Here is a 23,142-nt window from a genome sequence, read left to right on the forward strand (position 1 = left end):
ATCATTCATTAAACTATTTTTACAAGTACATCCGAACAAAGGCAATAACAGAAGCTTTAGGAAATATTGAGAGATATTTTAACTACATACTTGAACATACTACAAAGTACCAATTTATTAAGTCAGGATCGATATTATAAATCTATCGTCTTTTAAAACCAAGCATATTAAACGTCCGTAGAATCTGGAAAAGAAATAATTATAATAATTAGACGCGCATTAATTCTACATATATGTACATAGAGTGATTTTGAGAGGATATTATTATAAATGTCAAATTTATATACTACTAGTAGACCGGCCAAGCGTTGCTGTGGCTAAGGTTTTTGATATATTACATAGTAGCAAACTATTCAAGGGAAACGGTAGGAAAACATCAGTCATGGGGACCACCATGCTTTTTTGGTTATGCCATTAAATTGTAGCTTATTTCCAACGTTGGTACTTTCAACACAGCGCCATCTGTTAGAATTGTGACTATCAAATAATAAACAAATATTTTGCAATAAAATAATATTGCTGGTATAAATTGAGATGTAAGCTTTCCTATCTTTTAAGTTGGATCAAACTACACACGGTGTGCAAATTTGATTGATATCGGTTCGGTAGTTTAGGAGTCCATAGCGGACAAACAACGTGACACGTAATTTATATATATTAAGATTATAACTCTTTCCCTAATGATGAAGTGGTTGCCGTCTACTTCCTATCTATAAACAATATTTAAATGTAACCCACAACACAAATTAAATAAAAGAGCAATTCAGCGTGAACTGGCTATTCGACGGAAAATTGTTACAATTACGTTTACATACGAATAAATTAACAAAACAGAAATACAGCTTCCTTGTATTTTTGCTTAGCTAGTATATTAAGTTCATGGAGTAAACTTGTATTTTAACAGTAAATTACGGTCCCCGAAGCGGTATGAAGCTAACGAGGCAACTCTAATTGTTTGGAAGTGTCCCGTAATACCCAGGGCGGGCTCTACTTATTTCTTTTTAACATTTAATGTTATGAGATAATATTTCATACAACATAGTATATGAAAGATCAGATGCTGCCTAAAAAATATTTCACTTTTTAAATAGCATGATTTTGCTTTCATTCTGGTGGTACTGGTTTCGGAAACCATTAAAATATAATTGGGTTTTTGCATGTTTAACATTCAATATATATATAAAATAATATTATTGCTACATTCGAACTAATAACTATCTTATATTAATGTAGTGCACTAATTATTAATTGAAGATATAAAAAGGCGCTGTTATAAAAATAATAAAAAATTTCTGCTGACACAGCATATACAAAGTTATGCAAATTCTGACATTAAACTGGTCGTCCCCCCAGACTCCGCTCAACACCCATCGCATTATGAATAATGTGTTTCGTTACAGTTGTGAAAAAGCGTCATTTTCCGTGATAAATATAATGACATACATTAAATGACAGTACTTTAAAGTTAGCGCAATGTGAATGTCAAAATAAACACAATTTAAGATAAGTTATTGCATGTTACATACAAACAACATATATTAAGCGTTTTTAATTCTTTTATTTGCCATCTTTCATTACTGACAAGCAAGGTATGATTTCCCGTGGCTGAGTAGTTACTCTTTTCGCATAGGTACTCAAACCCAAAAGTTCGCGCCAAAACTATCCAGTGCGTGCCAAAAGAACATTTATTTATTAATCATACATATTATGCAATTAAATTAAAATAATTAATTAAAAAATAACTCATAATGTAGTCTATAACAGAAGAAAAGGCTCACTTGATACTAAGTGAAGAAAAATCTAATTAACTCACTATAGTAGCCTAGAATATTTAGTCTATGAAATATTGTCTGTGCTTGTCTGACAATTGAAATCTGCCGCTTTTCGCTTTTGGGCGAACAAGGTTAGTGTAGGATGTTTTAATAACCAAATAATATTTTATCCAATTTATTGTGGCTTATACTAATAATATAAAGCAGTTTGTTTATTTTTATAATTTTCTTATAAAAAACAGATTTATGTGCGTTTTAATAAAATAGGACCAGCAATTTCATTCCTGTGATATATTATTCTCATCCGCTAAGATCTCATAACAAACCTTTGTCCGATCAATATAAATGGATGACATTAATCTATTCTTGAGCTCCGCACGCTTGGGAATCTATAGGAAAGTATGAGCTTTAAATATCACTATTTCCTAACTGCGAAACAACGGCGGTATGAATCTATCTTTATTGTTTGTAAGTACTCCACTTAAACTATTTTGATGAGTAATTACGCGTAATTTGCAAATTTTATGTGCTTTAAAATGTGGGAAAATACTTCTCCTTTCTACAAATCAAGTAACCGACATAGTTTAATTAACAAAAGCGAAACACTTTATTAGATATATGTTATCTCAATCTGTTTGAAGATGGGATATAAAACCTAAAGATAATTTCTCTCGTCAACTAATATTTGTTATCAGTATTTAGAACGTCATTCAAACGTAGAACTCGCATAAAAAACCTTATTCATTTTGTTGCAATAAACAACAGAGCAAAGCAAACCTCTGTTTGCAATGTTGCAGCATAAATTAAGAAAGTTGTGCCGATCGTCGTCTGGTACGCGAACGGAAAACAATGAATTTTTCTAATTAAACAGGATTTTCTGATTCCAATTTCCCAGTGGCAATACCTTTGTTTATGAATTCCCCCTCGTTTGTATTGTTGATGCATATAAAATTTTTCTTTTTAACTTTTACGGACAAGAATGATAATAAGCTCATTGTCGCGACGAAATATATGGATTTTTGTCCTCAGCTTAGGGGCTGGTTTGTATTGTGTATACAAACTCATTTTTATTTACGGAAAAATACAATAGTCATAAAGACACTATACTTTTTTAGAGCGATACATCCGGTTACCTTCAGATTTCTAGAAAGTTTGTAGGGAATATCAGTACTAATGAAACCTTTATTTTGTTTAGATTCAACTTTGGTGAATAATGACAGGGGTTGTAAGCGATAGGTCAACACAAAATTCGTCTAACTACGTTACGAGAAACCGTTAGTTGAAGCAATTGCCTATGCCGATATAGTTTTTATAAAATATATAAACGATCTTTCTACCCAGTGCTTTCTTAAGCCAGTCGTCGCGGAAAATCGTAATCGCGTTACACCGTTCTTATATTAAAATGTGTAGTCTACAATTAGAAAAATAAAAACGAAAAATCTGAAGTTTTGTAACGGTAGATAATTTTGACATTTGAATAGGTAAATCAAAATTAAAGGAAGTTCCCAAGATTCTACGAATCGTATAAAGTTTAAAACTTTACTCCAAGTTCCAAAATGATCATTAAAACTTTGACTTAGTCGTTGAAATAGTCCATTAAGGGTCGTAGCAATTTGTTCCATAAACAAACGTTATAATTAACTGTTGATGATTTACCATTTACCCTCTTTACTGAGAAGCGTTTGTTATTTTAACATTTAGCTTCGAGCCCCGGTCCATTACTATTAATATGTAGATATAGGTATTATTCATATATCAAACAGAGTAACGTAAATTTTAGAATTTACAGATCACCCTTATATGTATATATATATGTCTGCCCCAAGCCCCTTAAGGCCATGCCTTAATTACTTTATAATATTTGGTTATAATTTATGCACTGAACCGATTTCGTGTGTAGGTATATCACTTACGTAGTATTTATTATTTGATTTGATTCCTGCTTGATTGTCATCTACATAATAATAATTTACAAATTTCCAACGATAGTATACGATGCTAATTACGAATTAAATATACATATATATATGTATTACGAAAAATATATTTCAAACAATTCGTTGGAATGTTAGTACCAGGCGTTCAGAAATAAAAGGCGTTAAGAATCGCGTGCGAATACAAAGCTGTCCAATTTCCTTCTTAGCCACAAAGCGGCGCCGCGCGTTCTATTTTCGATTTCCAATCATAGTGTTTGTCTATTGAAACGTGAATTTCAAATATTTACCTTTTTAATATTAGAACTTTACCTCTACATGATTACTGTTTGTACTGCTTTGCTTTAATTAAATGTTCAGGCGCCAACAAATAGTTATAGCTTGCTGTTTAACTACTGTAAGGTCGAAATCTTAACATACATTTAATTCAATACTCGTTGTTTGCAAAAAACAGGCACATTTTTCGTCTGTTTTATTCTTGTGATTGCCCAATACAATTATTGTGTTGCCGTACTGAACTGGCAAACAATTTAAGTTCGCGTTTTGATACATAAACTGTTCCATTTATTTTATTCGGTAAACATATTATGAAAATTAATTTTCACTTCCCCCTTCCAAGCGTATATTTCCTACCCTATAGATTTTAATTTAAACCTAGTCATTCACGTGACCACAAGACTGGACTGAAAACGGGAAATGAAAGTGTCAAATACACGCAACCCTTGGCCAAAAGTCTATTATTACTGTTATTATAATTAAACTTTTGCTATACAACTAGGTATTATGAATGTTACTAAATATGTTATAACATAAACTTTTATATTCCTACATAGTTTAGGTTTAGAATATTATTATTTTCTTTTAAAGAAAGGTTAAGAGTAAATGCAACCAGGTGGAATATCATAAGTTAATTATGTTTAAAGCGACTTCGTATTCACGAGATACACTTGTCACGCTAAATCCTGAGGTCATGCGTTCGAATCATGTCGCATCACAGGATTTTACTTTCTATGTATATATATATGTGTATAATATGTCACCGTAAAATTGTAAATACCGTTAGATTGTAATCTATCTCGCGGAATTGTGAACTGTCGCAAGATTGTGAACTTCAACGTACTGCTTACAATTTAACGTATTATTATTCGGTAGATTGTAATCTATCTAAGCCGCGTATCGACTACGCGCTCCAAGAGGGCGAACATTGGCGCGCGCTTCAGCCGCGCGCAATGGATACCACTTTGGAACGCGCGCCAATGTGTTCGTTGGAGCGCCCGAACGCGGAGCGGTCCGTTCCGATGGGTGTCGGTTTTTTACCACGCATCAATCGTGGCGCGCGCGCCAGTTGGGACGGACATATCGTATTTTATGTGTTTGTTGCGCTCCCAATTATGGATAACCAAAGTTGCCGTAAATTAATACAACTGTATGGTACAAAAGAACTACTGTGGAATAGCAAAAGTTCTTCGTATCATCATAAATCGCTTAGAGAAGATGCTTGGAGAGAAATCAGTAGTGAAATGGGAGTCCCTATGCCGGAATTAAAGAAAAAAATGACTGTGCTCCTTTCATCGTACAGAAGAGAAAAATTGAGAGTATCTAACCAAGCCAAAGTGCCAAGCTGACTGGCTTCCATGATGAAGGGTCGAACACTGGAATGGTTGCCACGCGCGCCAGGCGCGCTTAGTTGATATACTTCAAATATTTGGAACGCGTTTCACGGAACGCACTCTCGGAGCGGTCCATCATGGCGCGCGCGCCAGGAGCGCGTAATCGATACCCAGCTCTATATATACAGCATCAAGCGTATGTTATATTTATATACCTTCATGTAAGACCCTCCAGTCTTCTCCTCGCAATGTCGCCGTATGTACCGCTGACAAATGTTTGACATTTTGAACACTGAAACAAAAAATAATTGGATTAATTAGCATGACCCTGCAATAAGTTTTGTAAAATAAATATATAAAATATATTTGATAAAATAAACAGGAGATTTGTTCATTGTGTATAAATGATTCTGATGAACAATAATTCCACGTCCTGGCACATTTTTTTTATAATATTCGCAAATGGTATATATGCTATATAAATCTAATCAAGTTTGAAAACTCCCGCCCTAAAACAAAATAGGTTTTTGTGTAGCTTTTCCGACGGTGTGGTCAGACTACGCAAAAATTACGCGTCGCGTTGAATTGATAACCTTCTCTTCCACTTTTTTTAAATCGTTTAAAAAAGGACCTTAAGGAATGAAAAACTAAACTATTAAAAATTCAAACCTTCTTTTACACTGTACCTGTATCAGGTATATTCTTAATCGAACTAAGTGTACAACGAAGAGTTCTAAACAATGTTCTAAATATAAAGCATACAATTTAGTTATTTTTAAACAATATTTCCTGCCAGCTTTCATAAGTTCAAACAAAACATCCTGGTATTTCCTTTTTATAAGTTTTTTGTTTTTTGGTTTGATTTTGAGCTTTACTTTTATTTAGTTTCCGGTAAAACTTTTTTCATTATTAAAAAGCTTTACCTCTAGCAGTGAATACTGTAACTATTTCACATATTGCTTAATAATGATTGGGGATTATATGAAGTAGCTAAACGTTGATTGAAATATCTTAACTCTACAATTTCATGAAACGATCAATTCTGCTATCCAGCCACGACATATCCTTGCCGAGTTAAATTTTTTTCACACATAAAACCGTTTTATTAATACACTACTATAATAAGGTGCTGATTTTAATTACAATAATCACATTCCAGTGTTGTCTTTAAACTTTATATTAAATTCATGATCGTAAATTGTATTTGAATCTATAACTCAACGTCAAAATGTTAAATTATGTGTCGCCGCTTAAGGATTCTAGTTAGCTGTCGCAATTTCCTTGTTACCAAAAATAAGCGTCATTTACAATAGGGGTAGCTATAAATATACAGAGTGTTCAGAAAATGAAGCACGAGTTTAATATAGAAATAATTATTTATTTCAAATTATTATACTGTCCTGACTCCTGACAGTCAAGCATGCTTGCCATATATGTACATCACGTACAGTTCAACAATTTAAAAAATCATAATCAAAGTCATTTTAAAACAGTAAGAAATCTTAATTTCGTGTAAGTTACATGATGTAGCATTCTTTTTAGTAAATATTATATATTTAATCTCTTTGTAAGCCACTTCTCAGGCGTCTTCTTTGTAGAACCAGCAGCCATTAGAAGTTTTATGAACCAAACCAATATAACTTAGGCCCCTTCCAGAGTAGAGCATATTCTCTAAAGACCAGCGACACACCCGTAAACCTTTAGGCAATGCACTTCTTTCTAATTGCCCTTCTGTCCCATTAAAAAAAACGACGTGTTGCACTCCGGGAGTGCCGGCAGAAGTGAAAACTTGAATATTAACGTTTTTGATATTTTGGAATGTTTAGGGAATAATTTTGCACGAATTGCTTTAATTATCAGTATAAAAGTACTATCATTTATGTGGTAGAATACAATATTCATTTATTGCGCTATCGTACACAAACATGACAATTTATACTACATTAAATACGCCGCGCCAGCTGTCTACTCTCCATCCGTCTTACGAATTTTCGATCAGGTCTCGTGTCCTGACGCGAGTTTAACATTTTTTACCCATTCCAATAAAAGTGTACAACGCCGCTAAAGAAGTTTTCACTTCAAAAATATACATATCCGGAATCATACAGCAACAGCTTAAATAATAATTCCTAAAAAACACCCTGTCTACACCGACCGTGCGTGAATGTAGTCCTACCATAAACTGTAACGATTTACATAAAAGGATAAAAGCTTTCTCGAGATGAGCGTTTATTATACAGGGATAAACAAATTTACACAGTCGCAGTACCAAGTCACGTAATTTCATTCATCATAATGGTTATAAGGAAATTACTAATACAATGATTACATTGCATTATTAGCTTTGGTTAGTTGGTTTCTATAACAAGTAATCAAAATAAGTATGTATTACTTTGATTTAATCTCTCGATGCAGTAAGAAATGTTGAGTTCAGGACTCACGTTGAAATTGATATACTTGTCGTACGTAATCGATGTCGGAAACCTTAATTAATAAATAATCAAAAATATGAGAAAAGGAGTTACACCGTTAAACAAGAACAGAAGTAAAGAACGCATCATACAACTATTGGAACGAAGTTCCTTATCGCGCGTTGTGAAAGGGGGCTAGACGGAAAAAATTGTTACGAAAAGTTGTCACGACACTTTTTTGCTATTTGCTATTGTAATTCACCGGTTCTCGTCCGATCACCGAAGTTAAGCAACGTCGGGCGAGGTCAGTACTTGGATGGGTGACCGCCTGGGAACACCTCGTGATGTTGGCTTCTTTTTTTCGTCGTAAGATTGGTGTCGAGAAAATCTATCATACTGTTATGATACCAATTAACATATAAAGAAATCGAAAGGAATTTCGTTCCATCCGGGCGTCCCTTGACACCTCTAAAGTTTTTTTTATTATAAATCTTATTTATTTTGTTTGGTTCTTTATATTAAAGGTGAATTTATAACATTATTTACGAGTTTCGAGTGCTATTTTTACTGAAACTCCGTTCGTATAACAGTATCAAATCCAAATTAATTCAAACGACAGAACACCTGCCCAAAATGAATACCGCAGGATTTGTTCATAGATATGAAACGTGCCGATTGCACTACACTCAATAATCCTTCGCCGCAAATTAAACGTATTGTGTTGCTAAATTTTAACTCAAATTGAGCTCCTCGTAAAACTTTATCGCTTTATTTCATGTAAAATGTTTGTTGAAATAGCTTAGCATGTAAATGATACGTTAAAACTATTATAATTTATATAATACTAGCTGACCCGGCAAACGTTGTTGTTATGTTATTATTATTTCTAGGATACATTTTTATATAAAGAGTAGGAGTTGATCGTAGAGGCGATCTTGAGAAGGTGAAAATTAGTGGTTGTGTGTATTTTTGTATGCTGTATCATAAAAAAACAAAGAAAAATCTAAAAATTAAAAAACAAATTTTGGACACCCCTTATCATTTAGGGGTTTGAAAGATAGATAGTAGCCGATTCTCAGACTTATACTGAATATGCATAAAAAAATTCATAAGAATCGGTCGAGCCGTTTCGGAGGAGTATGGGAACGAACATTGTGACACGAGAGTTTTATATATTAGATTGATGATGTTTCTAGGACAATAATAACTCACATACATTTTGCGTAAAATATTTCATAGGTATGTAAATATACATTATTTGAAGACGATAATTCAAGAATCTCGTCAGATATTTGCCGTTATATTTACGATATTAAAAGTGTGTACATAATTAATTCAACATCGAAAACAAACTAAATAGTAAAAACACCAAATATCGGCAAATATGGAAAAGCCTTCATAAATACATCTTAGTGCTTCTGCGCAAATCCACGCGTCTGTCCGAGGTGAGGATTATGGGATTGTCCGGAGCATTTTAGGTTTGCGATTTATTTGAATTGAACCTTGCATGATCACAGATTTTGTCTGGGGTTGTATGATTTATGTTTTGATAAACGTTCTAGTTTATGTTTTGTCTCGTATAGCTAAACAGGCAGGCAATTACGGAATTTGAATGATTAATTTTCTTAAATTCTATTTAATGAATATCTACAATTCTAAAATTCCATACTCCACTAATATTTTTAACTTGATTTGTATTTAGTATAAAACAAAGACAATTTTCAGCGGACATATACGGAGTATATACATAAATTATGTTGGTGTAGTAATGTACTTATTTAGTATTGTCTTTTATTGACATAACTTTTAGACATTTAAAAACACTTTTTTACCGGATTTGAAGTTATGTTTTATTATAAATTTACAATTATTTTACATAATTTTAAATTTAACCGACGTTTCAGCGTGCGTGGTCACAGTCACCGTGTATCCGGTAAAAAAGTGTTTTTCTTGATTTGTTTTATTAACTGGCAGTAGTACAAATAAAATATGATACATAGACTTTATATATCCCGCTGGATACGAGTCAAAAGATAATTATTGCCTAATTTAATTGTTTTGGCCTTAAAATCTTTAAAAAAATATAGCAAAACATGGCTATATATGACAATATAACGTTTACCATCTTGGGTTAAGTTTCAGAAGCAAGATTTGTGACGCGTGACTCCCGAATGTCAAAGTACATTACTTTTTTGTCGTACTAACTCTCGACGAACTTAGCTCTATGCCTATCTGAATCTTATCCTTAGTTCATTTTATAACCGTAGAATCCCACTTCATTTGAATTGACTTTACATTAATTATGATTTATTATTTTTCCTGTTATGAATAAAAACATGAATTGCATACATTCCTTGTTATAAATACTTAAACCCGCCGGTACCCATCTTAAGATTCAATAAGATTGATTCTGTACTTAAAAAGTATAAATCTTTGAAGTGTATTAGTACTAGTTCAAAAAAGTGCTAAGTAAAAAAAAGTTTGATATATATTAATCCTTATATTAACCTAGAGCTGGCTTTAACAGTAGAAGACTGTGACTTCAATGTGAAAGTATCGGACACTATTCTTATATAAATCTACATTAATTGATTTACAAAAATATTTCCTAATAAATATGAAGGCAAACTTCATATAAAAATCCGTAAACAAACGCGTCTGCAGGTGATGCGTCTCATTAGCCACTCGCATTTGTCAACGCTCCCATTTCCCAAATACACGTTTTTTATTAACGCCAATTCCTCGAACTCTAATGAGTGTAATTTTTCACCAACCGCAGGCTTTCCTTTTTCTGCTTACGCAATCAGTTACCGGTGTTTACTTTTTGCACTGTGTATGTTAACTGATTCTTTGTATAAGTTGAATTTAGAATTGAGGTTTAAGTTATTTTTAAAACAATTCTTTTACAACAACTTATATATATCAAATTTAAATATACAATCCGGAATTAGTACCTACCTTCAATTGTCATGGGTTGCTCGATAGACGAAAAATATAGCACAGAGCGCCCTACGCTTTTTCACAATAATACCAGTATTTTTTGTTCATTACCATTTTCAGCCTAAATTAGGAATTATTTACATTATTCTTAATTAATATTTATTAAAATTTATTTTCTGTTTTTTAGTTTAGTTTTCTATATAAAGCGTGTGTTCTAGTTTTTTTTAAATATTATTTATTTTTTTAGTTAATTTTTTTTATTTTTTTTTTCGGATTATTGCATTGTCATCGATCTTTGACAGGTGCGCAAAGTTTGAATTAAATCTGTCCGTTAAAAGTGGGTCAAAATCGAGTCCGAAGGAGTCGGTTACATACATACAGGTGAAGCGTATAATAACTAACACACACTATTAAGGCGTACATATTTCCTACTCAACGAATACTTAAGTTATAATATAAATCCAGCTAAATTATTTTTTTATTGAACTCTTTGTGTCAGATCAATATTTATTCATATTGGTAACAATGTACACTTATGATGGCCAATATAAAAAAAAGAATATTTTCTACTAAACCATAGACACCGACTTAATCATAGAACATCTTATTTGGCTATTTAGATTTATAAATTATTTTATTCTTGCAGTTGAAATTATGTGACTTCCTAAGTCCTCTATTCAAAGTGATCGGCATAGCTTTCAGTGTTATTGGTTTTTTCATTCATATCTCAAGCCCTCATTTTCATTTCGAATCTCGACACATTTGCACCCCTACATCTGCACTAATGTTTGAAACATGACATTTTTCATATGAATTCCTCCTGATATTTCTGAGACGTCATTTGACGCTGAGAGCTTTTATACTTAAGCTAATGAATGCTGGAATGTCGGATGAAAAAGATTTATTTTTCAAAACAATTTTTCTTACAGCTTTCATTTGTTTTTGATGAGATAAAGTTTAATTGAAAGCCTACCCAGCAAGCAACTACTAACTTTTAGTTTTTAAAACAGTTACTATGTTCTCGTCGTATTTTTTTGTAAACGTTTTTCCGAGCCGTGGTAACTATATATTCACGCTTGAGTAATGCTTTGTAAAAAGGTTTTTGACGATCTACAATCACGCCAATCAAGACAGGACTGATTCCTCACCATCAGTCAAAGTAAACCTGGAGAAGCAAATCCCATCTCGATAACTACTCCATCCATCAGGTGACATTTTCCAATAGCTAAGTCAGTGATTGATGCTTTCTCTAGATGTGAATTGGATAACAACGTTAATACGTTCCTTTAATGTTAAGTACTCCGACACGAGATTCAGAAGTAATAAAGTGTTTCTGGAACGAATCTAGAATTATTTCATATTTGAAGAAAATTTATTTTAATGAAAAATCCTCTTAATTGTATATTTTTGTATTTATTTAGATATTTATCTACATAATAACAAACATATTAAATTATATAGTTATATTACTTTATGAAGAAAAAAGAAAAGGTGTAGAGATTAATCATTTTTTATTTCGATAATTTAACGATATCAATGAAGAACATGCGCTTAATATTCGGACACAAACTCTAAAATTTAATTGTAATGAATACAAGAAAATATCTTTTCTAATCTTTAAATTCTGATTTCTATTAATTGTATTTAAACAATATCATTTTACATTATTAGAATATAGTTACACAATTACCAATTCCTTTAATCAAATACTATCCTAGCAAGTATAAAGGCAACCATTGTAATAGTCTACTTTTTCACCTTAGTAGGTACCACGTGAGGAATTTAAGCCATAAAATAAGAGGGAAGCGAAATGGGTAAGGAATACACCTGAAGCTGATAATATAGGATTTAGTGATACTGGAAGAAACAGGAAATACTTCCTGCCTACTGCATACTTTTTAGGTCCGGGCCTCAGATTTATATATCCGTTTCATGATCATTTGTCAATCAAAGGCAATTTGGTGATCAGCCTCCTGTGCCTAAAACACGCCGTCGACTTTTTGACGATGTTTTCTTTTATCGTTCGAGACAATGTTAAATGGGCACATAGAAAGATCGAACACACATAGAAGAATCGAACCTACGACCGCAGGGATGAGAGTCGCACGCTGAAGCCATTAGTCCAACACTCTTTCATGTACATGTTTACTTTATCTTATTTCTCTAGTTCAACTATGCTTACATTATTACATATTTATATTATTATTCGTTACTTTACCATAATATCATTATAATAGTTATATGTTTTTCCTCTAACAATACAACCCCTGAGTATGAAAATAATTCAAACTTTCTAAAACATTGCAGAAATCATATATTTTAATGACAATATATCACACCTAAAACCGCTTTAACAATAACAGTAAACTAAAATACTAATCTAGTTGGTCATGGCATTACACGAGTTTAAAATCTAATTCTTCGTTGGTAGGAATTTTATTGGCTGGGTTGGTAATATATCGCGGTGCAAACCGTAAATCTGATGCCGCGAAATAAATAATTTAAAACCAATAAAACTGGCCTTTTACGGAAGGTGGGTTAAATTCGTTAGATTCATCTCAGCGAACACAATTTATAATTTATTTGTACTTTATTTTTTATTGATTTTAGCCATAACTTTGTGACATAGGTTTTTAAAAAAATTCAAAGACATTTAAACAAACATTTAGATAAACATTATACAGTCGACAAGAACGAAATCTCTATTAATTCGATTTTTTATTACATTAATAGAGTTTCGATCGCTATACAGCAGTCGGAATGCAGAAGTTTTATTCAATTCAAACCAAAAAATGTGTATATATTACAATGATAATTCGTATATTAAAACCCAAACATAACACTCAAATATACAGTACATATTTACAATTTGCTTAACCTACATAATAATAATTAATAATTATTTTGGTCCCTATGGCAGTGTACCTTTAAGGCTGGCAGCATTTCCTCGCTGTATTGCAAGGAAAACACCAGCTCTGGGGTCACCGGTACTATCTACCAGGCGCCAACTCAAACTCTACTCCAAAGGGAACAAAATAGGAGGTGGAGGAAAGACTTATATTTGAGCCGTTTATTATTTCCCGCCTGCTCTGCGGCCGCCCCAGCTTTTTTTCCTTTTTGCCGAGGGAGGTGAGATGGGGCTAATGTGTGCCACATAAGTAGCATCCCATACCATAGCCCGTCCCATCCTCCAAGGGATCAACGACATCCCATCCCGCTTGCCATTGTCTCTAGCGATGCCTATTGGCTCCAAAATGGCTGGAACATTGACGTCAGCAAGAGAGCGGCCTACCAAGTCAAGAAGTCAAAAATCATTTATTCATATAGGTAATGTACATGAGCGCGGCGTGGCGTGAAAAACGACCTGCACTCTTTTCGCTATGGAGGCCATGGTGTCCAAGGCTACATACTTCAAAGCCACAGGGACACTTATATATGTTAGTTGTTATAATAAAAACATCCCTAACAATGTGCATCCTCCGCGAAGGAATTTGCAATACGACTATCATAACAATGAAATTACTGCAAGAGTCAACTATCTGTAACTATGATCATTGTGTATCAAATTATCTTACCCCTCCAAGGCAATTTTATAAAACAAGGCATTTTCATCAAGCGGCTTATTGTATCTTTTGATTCGGAGTCATGTCTGACAGTCTAGAATTTATTCTTGTGTTCGGAATTTTACTGTCTTCAACCGAATCCAATCCTATTACGAATACCAATTTCAACGAACACATCAGGGAATATTCTTTGAAGGATAATGTAAGTTATATTAGTTTATGTATTTTGTACGAGCCAAGGATTTTGTGTGGTTTTTGTACATATGAAAATAGCAATATTTAACCTCTACTTGCCTGAAAAGAGTTAGCAGTGTTAGTCTAGTGGTATCGGAGTGCGGCACTCATCTCAATTCAATCCCCAGCTATGGACTTTGACTTTTTGGGCCTGTCGTACGATGAAAGAAAATATCACACTTAGTCACAGACCACCTACTTACTTGCCTATTAAAAATACTATTGATAACGATAGATAAATCTGAGGCCTAGATCTAATAGGTTGTAGTGCCACTGGTGTTTTTGCGTGAAAAGAAAACCGGACCATACAGAGTCTTCTCATAGCTACTAATAACCGAATTAAATTAGCTCCATAGAGCGGTTAGAGTACGGGGCATAGAAACGATAATTCAACTCTTGATTCAAATAGTTTCATACTTTTACAGTTTTAATTTTTATTGTTGTGTGTATTATCACTGTTTTTTGTACTTTATTTCGCTTGTCGTGTCCGCATATTGTAGAGACGATACGGTACACATTTTCATATTTTTGTTGAACGTCAATTTGTTTGTTGTATCATGCGTTTGTCCTAATTCTGTAGTAAAAAAATGTTTTGAGAACGTATTTTCTTACATGAATAACTTAACATATATACGAACGAGATACACATCGCCATCAGACAGCCGTCTTAAGTTTAGTCTACTAGGCTCAGTCTGATGTGTATCTTTAATGCCCTTTTGAATTGGTTAAACATGCCAATATTACAAATTTTAGACCGCAATTGCAAAAAATATAGTATGATCCTAGGGTCAGACATTTGCTGTGACCCAATCGAATTTCCTTTCCGTGTGCAAACTTACCGGCCTGTTTTATTTTTAAATTCGACATTTGTCGGGCATATAAGTTTCATGTACTTTCCTAAACATTTTTGTGGTTATTATAATATATATTGTACTCTTGTGTTACAATATAGCTGAGTGATATTACGATCTTATTTCAGAATTCTACTAATGCTAAGGCATTGCATAAAGAGGGGTTAGGACAGTATGCTAATTTTGCTCGAAATAATCCTGGAAGCATTAAGGTAAGATATCTGGTTACTTTGATGTTACATAAATCGAATATATCCCTGACTTATGAAGAATTGTTTATTCGTACACATTTGAGTTCATTAATAATGTAGCTTTGTTAAAAGTATTTCTTGCTATTGCGTATTATCATTATACATGTCTGTGAATTTATATTCATTTTAAATAATTAATTGTTGATGATGATAATCACCATTTCCTAGTCATTATTCCCAATTGCAATTTTTTTTATTTTAATTAAGACTGTCAAAGGCGGAGATTTTTCTTACTTTGATAAGTACTTATTTCTTGTTATTTTTCTATCATTCTATTCTGTGGCTATAATAGTATGAGGGTGGCAAATCCGCGCGTAGTTCTGTTGGCCTCTCATATTTTTCTTAACGCGCATATAAATAATATCCTCTTATCTTTGAGCTATAACAAAGTACGTTCTATAACTCATGTTCATATTTCGTTGAATTTTAAACCTTATAAATTATTTATTACTCATATTAAATAGCGTCACACAACCATCTAGAACGTATGAGAGATCTGTCCTTCCTCCAAACAGAAACAAATGTTCTCTATTTGAATATCGACAAATTTACATATTACTAGCTGATCCGGCAAACGTCGTTTTGCCATGTTTATCATTTATAATAAAAAATAGGGGTTGATCGTAGAGGGGTGAAAATTAGGGGTTGTATGTATAAAAACAAAAAGTTTTGTCTAAAAAATAAAATAAAAAATTTAGGGGTGGACTACCCCTAACATTAAGGGGGATGAAAAATAGATGTTGGCCGATTCTCATAGATACCGGATAAGCACAAAAAATTTCATCAAAATCGGTCGAGCCGTTTCGGAGGAGTATGGCAACGAAAACTGTAACACGAGAATTTTATATATGTATTAGATAAATGCATTTAGCATATAACTTGAAATGTTAATTGCGTCGAATAGAAATACAAGGTAGGTGGGAATATCATGGCCCACATTCCAGATAACTTGTCGGAACGGAAATGTGAGTCAGTGCGCAGTAGCCGATATATTTTTTACCACATATCAATTATAATATATATTTTATATACATTTGAGCTTACCACTTCCATTATATATGTTGCATACTATGATTGCATAGACATTACATTTATTACTAACAAAACACACAAAATATAATAATCAAAAAAATAAAAAAAATAATGAAAGATAAAAAAAAATTCTTTTAAAAAACAAGGTTGTAATTGGCCCTGGCTCAGCATTATGCTGCGAAGAATATAATAATAATAATAATACTTATTAGAAAAAAATAATATGAGTAAAAGTTAGCAGTATAAGTAATGAAGTCTTGTGTAAAAGTATATATATATGGAAAATAAAATTAAAAAGAAGAATAATTTTTAAGAAATAAATAAATATTTTATTTTTCGGATTTAAAGATTTAAAGCTAGATTCCCTGGTATGTGTTGTTATAAAGTTTCGATATGTATAATTAAAGGTTTATTATACCCTGACACATCACTAGTAGTACGACTATACTTCTGACCGGCCGTGGCTGGTTTGGTCCTGTCCTGTCCAAAGTGGCGCATCGAGAGGCAACCCCCATTAGCACAATACGAACTGAATTACAGGTTGATTTGTTAAGTCGCTTCCGTGACGGTAAATTTTGGTGAATTGGCTTACAGACTATAGAAATGCCTGTAATAACTTTCAGTCACACTAAAAAACACAAATATGCAACATCGAAATGTAAGGTAGAGTAATAGCACTGTGTAGCATTCACAGATTTGATCTTCTGTGTCTATACAGCGTCTCGAAAAAGTCAAAAGAGATAAAATCCTGTCCATATATGAATGCATACATTTGATTGTAATATCAGGGACTAATTTTAGTACTATAACTAGGTACATATTATATCTATTACATTCCCCAACGTAGAACAAAATATGTTATTCTGAATAATTAGTTTTGGTACCTATAGCAAGCGTTTATTGCATATACAATGGTGGACAACAAGTAGGTCTAAGGTAATTCCCACCTTGTTCCACTCCCATCGTAATGGGGCCAAAATTGCTCGCGGCATACCTCAGAATAGCCTCCCATGACCAGTGCATTGTGGTGTAAAACATTTCCCAGAGCTCTCCCGAAGGACAAATAATGAACCTATAAACCCGGGACTTCAAAAATTACTGCTTTATATAAGCAATTGAAATTGATTAAATTATGATAATTATTAATAATGTCCGAAAAAATATCATAAATAAAATAAAATAAAATTGACAAACAGTCCTGGCTTGTGTCACGATTTATATCGAAGAAACTGTTTTACTATAGTTCGTATCACTATAAATAAGAAGTCTGAATCGGAAATCAAATTTCTTGCTCCTATTAGATGAATTCTTAGTATAGGTTTTATTCGCTATATTAGCTAATATTTAACATTGCATTTTAATATTGATAATTCTATTTTTTCTTCTTCCTGTCCCTTGTAGAGTTTTCTTTATTTGTTAACACAAATACACATACATACATAATATATAACTGAGTTTGACTCACTGATACTCTCCCGTGATTCATTAATTATCGACAGCATTCTCGGAAACAACTGTCTAACAGGTGACTGTACGTAGAATTACCGAATATTTTAATTCATGCGTTTGAATAAACATTATTTGTTATCAAAATAAGATTACATTGCAATACAAGCCTAAAATCGCCGCTTGTATTTGCTTCTACTATCGTGAAGCATTAAAAATTTCTTTATGGCGCAAAAACTTAACAAATTTCTGTGTTATTTATATTTAAATATTCGCAAATTTTACTCATGTTATCAGCCCGGAAATCGAACTAAAAGCCGCCTTAGCCATGCATATTTTAACCAACATAGCCATGGGAATAGCACTAATACGTACCAATAATGATTCACGTCAAAACGTGTTGCGTTTGACATACAGAAGTCATAGTTCGCGCTAAGTCTGAATGTTACCTGTCAGGTAACATTCAGACTTATGAATTACGTAGTAATTTAGAAGTCTTAGATTAGTTAGGTATATCTTCGCTACTTCTGGAACTATTTGCTATTTAAAAATTAAACTAAAGAAATAGTGTGCTCTTACAGGTTCTAATACCATAAACAATAAGAGCTTCAATCGGAAAAGAAACATTAAGGGCCGTGAGAATAAAGGGCAGAGCTCTGAAGCGTCTTGATAACGGACCCTAATTTAATTGACCTATGAGAAATTGAATGTCGCAATTGTTCATAAAGCCATGTTTTATATCGATAATAGAAAATTCAAAACAATTCCCATTGTTTCTATAAATTAATATGCCTATAGTGTACACAATAGCGATCTAGAGAAGTTTTTGATCGAAACGGCGAGTAATAAAAATATATATTGTTCATTGATGAGTTATTTTAATTTCAGTTCTCTGATAATGCCATAGCTGCCTCGAGTTACAGCAGAGGTTTCTCACATCATGAATATCCAGGTATAATATTATACTAAGGTATCTTCTATTTACTGGGTTGGGTAAAGTTTTTCTACGTCATTTAATGCTAAACTACTGGACTTGTTTTGACGAAACATATTTTCGTATTTTATCAGTAAATAAAGCGTTTAAAACGTTTCAAAGTATTCCAATATGATTCATCTAGTACATGCAGTTCCATTCTCTTTGAACTTACGTTATCGATGTTGTGGTCTGATCGTAAAATTGATCATTTGTGAAAAGGCCAATATTATGTAATAGTTGTATTGAAATGGCGAGCAAAACGAGATAAATTATACTTCAACCAACGTACATTGAACAAATGGTTCGTGTAAGATTAGGTCTAATTTTGACGCCAGTTGTAATTGTTTGATGCTCCTAAGAGAGTTTTGTCTATTTTTTGGTTAATTAAGCTCTGTAACTTTAAACAAATTCTCATCTGATTTTGAACAGCACATATTTATCTACTACGGTAACAAATAATATATATGTAGAACAAAGCGTCTAGTGAAACCGGTATCTTATTTAATACGAAAAATAATAATTTTGTGAAATAGCCACACTGTAAAGTGATCAACGACATCTACAGTATTTTACTGAGACCCTATTAGCCAGGGAGATTCGCTACAAAAAGCCCTTATTTTTGGGCTGCAGCCCAGGGCCCCCAGACAAAAAGGTAACAATAGGCGATATTATTAATTAAAAACTAAATAAATAACTGACATTTTAAGAAAAGCAATGATAAAGTTGGAATCCCTTAGATCTCAACCAACTTATGTGCGATGCGCGTCTATCGAAGGGATCGGGGAAATCCCCGCCGGTTGCTTTTGGCAGGTTATTTTTTTTCGCGTGTGCAGAGCCCCACAAATTCACAATCCGCCCATGCTATTAGCATAATAAAAGAACTGCATTTTGTAAAACAATATATTTTCCGTTTGAAATAGGTAATGGAATATATGATCACGAAGAAACTCCATATTATTACGGTCAAGAACACCATAGGCCAGTTGATCATGGGATCCATGGCTTTGAGCATGATTACCATGAATCACATGGTCATCCTAACCACGGTCATCATGTTGGACATTATCATCAGGTAAGTTTCAAATAGAATAGTCTTATTATAAATTATTTAGTTTTAAACTCTTACACCTAGAGGAGCTTTTCTGGTTCAACGAAATCTTTTAATAACATCTATCACAATTTTATTATTTTAATGTACATCAGTAGGGTTTACCGTTAAATTAAGGTAAATTCTAATTATGTTGTTAATAATATATTAAGCATATTTTCGGGTAAAAAGAGCATAAGGATACGTAGATGTATTAGATGCGTATATCAATGTAGACATCCTACTAATATTATAAAAGCAATTGTTTGTAAATATGTATGGATGTTTGTTACTCATTAACGTAAAAAATACTGAATGGATTGTAATGAAACTTTACAATAATATAGCTTATACATCAGAATAACACATAGGCTACAATTTATAAAGATACTGTGTGAATTGTCCGAAATATCAAGTAAGTAGGAAAAAATCTACCATCTGCGAGCTATTCTGGCGTGCGCAGCCAAAACCGCTAATTACACATATGGAAATGTTTATCTCCAATAGTCAATATATTTTGTAGTTTTTTTTTCTACGCCACGCTAATATAAGATACTCGAAATTCTAATTCTGCGCAGACGAAGTCGCGTGCACCAGCTAGTTATTAATAAAAATCGCAGCAGTAGTATTAGAGGAAAATGTAAATTAATCAAACGATATATGTACCTGATATTAAGCACGTGCATTTGTTTCGTCATAGCTCATTAACAAGAGGAATAAATTCAATTATAACGTAACTAAACTATTTAGTTTCATTGGACATAATTAAATCTATCTATCTAACTATTTTTTATATTCAAGTCATTAGCAGCAAAAGCAGTTTTGTGGCCGTTAGCAGGGATTGCCCTCCTAGGGGCAGCTGCTGCCCTGGTTTCCAACCCAGTTTTACTTCAACTTGGGGTGGCTACTGGTAAAAGAAGACGACGAGATGCAGATAGAGAGCCCGACGTGTCTTTAGATTGGATACAAAATACTCCTGAAACGTGTGTCGAAGAATCATGTATTGAAACTAAATCAGTACAACCTAGCCAAATGCCTAGCAAAAGAGTTAAGAAAAAAAGGAAAAATAACATTGAAAGGGATGTAGACTACATACGAATACCGATTCAAACAAATTAAATGATAATTACATACATAGTGACAACTTATTAACGTAACAAGAAAAACATCGAATTAAACCTTTGACTATTTAAAATTGTTTAAAAACCGTTCTTGCAAAAGATTTAGATACAATCTTCTATCAAATTGTATATGTAATTCTAATTTAAAAGAGATATATACATTACAAGAAAGTATCTACTGCCTACTACTAACTTACTACACTAAATTAACATTAAATTAAGCAAATTAAATGACAGCATGTAAAAATAAAATAAAATATAGCGCTCATATTGAATTGTATTTTTCATTAAAAGTTTACCTTTTCTACTCGCCAGGCATTCGATAATGCTGTGTTACACACACTGTACAATATATTTGTATTAAACACAATAAATATCCACATAAATCACTATTACACATAAAAACAAGAGAAAATCTCACTAATTATCGACAAAATTTTGTTTGTAAACCGTGAAGTTGCAACGCTCAACATAAACTGTCAAATCACAAATGCATGAAGTTGTTTGACCTTTCTCTGTGTGCGACGTGCGTGTGCGTTGAATAACTTGCTCTCACATGCGTTTATAATCAATACATGCACTGTACTACATAATAGTATGGTTTAATTTCAATAGGTAGCTGAAGAACATGGGGGAGAAATATTTTGAATATGCATTTCTTAATTAAGCGATGAACTTTTCTTTGTAGTTTAAATATTTAATAACTTGTAATATTATTGTTTTTTGCTCTTATATACAGTCTGAAATATAGGTTTAAAGAATATTTAAATTGTTGATTAATTGAGTATACAGTGTACACGCTTTATAACGTTATTCGTTATAAAGAAAAACAAACAAACAAATATAACGTAACTCTCTAAAACGCTCTATAAAAAAAATTGTTACATTTGTGTGGTTTAACACATAACACACATTAATTGACTCTTTATAACTCCACAGCCAATCTCTATAACGAAGAAATATTTTCGTATTTAGACATCAACAACATACTTAAGTGTAATTGTTTTTATAATCAGCTTACAAAACTAACCTTTTGAGGTGCCGAAATTTCTAAGAAAGACCCCTGAGGTCATAAATAGCTAGGGATGTGAAAAAATAATCGATTATTAAAAAAATCTATTAAAATCGATTATTTTAATCGCGGTAAAACGCGATTTTTATATTTAAAGTAATCGATTAATAATCGATTATTTTTATAATTGAAAATCAATCATAGTCGATTTTTCATCTGCCACCTCCCGACAATGTCTGGTCTTTTATAACCCGGACCTCGAACTATTAGGGATATTCGATATACATCGATGTTTACAATGCGATACATTGAATCCGATTCTTTGAAGATGTATTGATATACCTACTCGATGCATTGATATTTTTTTGTAAAACATCGAAAGGATGATAAAACCAGTTAATTTTACAAAAACTCAAGTTTGAATGGAACACTATAATTTAAAAGTAAAATAAATTTATTCAGCAGCACAAGATTACATACAATTAAAAAGACAACAAAAATACTGCAATGTGCTACTGAAAAGGCATACTCAGCATTTATCAAATTTCGCCTAAAATCTATCAAAACGAGATTAAGTTAATTTCGATTTTGATTATTCTTAAACGTTAATTTGTGTTTATAATTTCTATTGTTAATTTTTAATTTAAAAAACCATGAAAAATAAAATATTTAGGGTGTTTATTTTGAAATTAATTCAAAAAATTGGAAAAAGTCGATTATTTTTCAAAGAAAAATCGATTATTTATTAATAGATTTTTCATGCTAAAAAAATAATCGATTAATAAAAAATCGATTTTTTATGCAGAATGTCACATCCCTCTCATAAACAGCCGTCTCGCCTTTGTTATTGTTAATTGCATTAACACGTGTGCAATTATTATTAGATTACATGCAGGAAATTT

At 32.5% G+C, this 23,142-nt stretch overlaps 1 protein-coding gene across 2 annotated transcripts; it reads left to right on the forward strand.

Annotated features, from left to right (window-relative positions):
• The first annotated feature begins 1,922 nt into the window (after positions 1-1,922).
• Positions 1,923-21,308, forward strand: LOC125051916 (uncharacterized histidine-rich protein DDB_G0274557). Of its 2 annotated transcripts, none has more exons than XM_047652545.1 (5): positions 1,923-2,240; positions 15,444-15,527; positions 18,933-18,996; positions 19,941-20,092; positions 20,909-21,308. In XM_047652545.1, exons 1-5 carry the CDS (start codon positions 2,220-2,222, stop codon positions 21,224-21,226), a joined length of 639 nt encoding a protein of 212 aa, XP_047508501.1. In that variant the 5' UTR covers positions 1,923-2,219; the 3' UTR covers positions 21,227-21,308. The 2 variants fall into 2 exon arrangements, with proteins under 2 accessions (XP_047508501.1, XP_047508500.1); XM_047652544.1 differs by lacking the exon at positions 1,923-2,240 and adding an exon at positions 14,039-14,432.
• Positions 21,309-23,142: the final 1,834 nt, after the last annotated feature.

The sequence above is a fragment of the Pieris napi genome, chromosome 8, assembly GCF_905475465.1.
Source record: "Pieris napi chromosome 8, ilPieNapi1.2, whole genome shotgun sequence".
NCBI lineage: Eukaryota > Metazoa > Arthropoda > Insecta > Lepidoptera > Pieridae > Pieris > Pieris napi.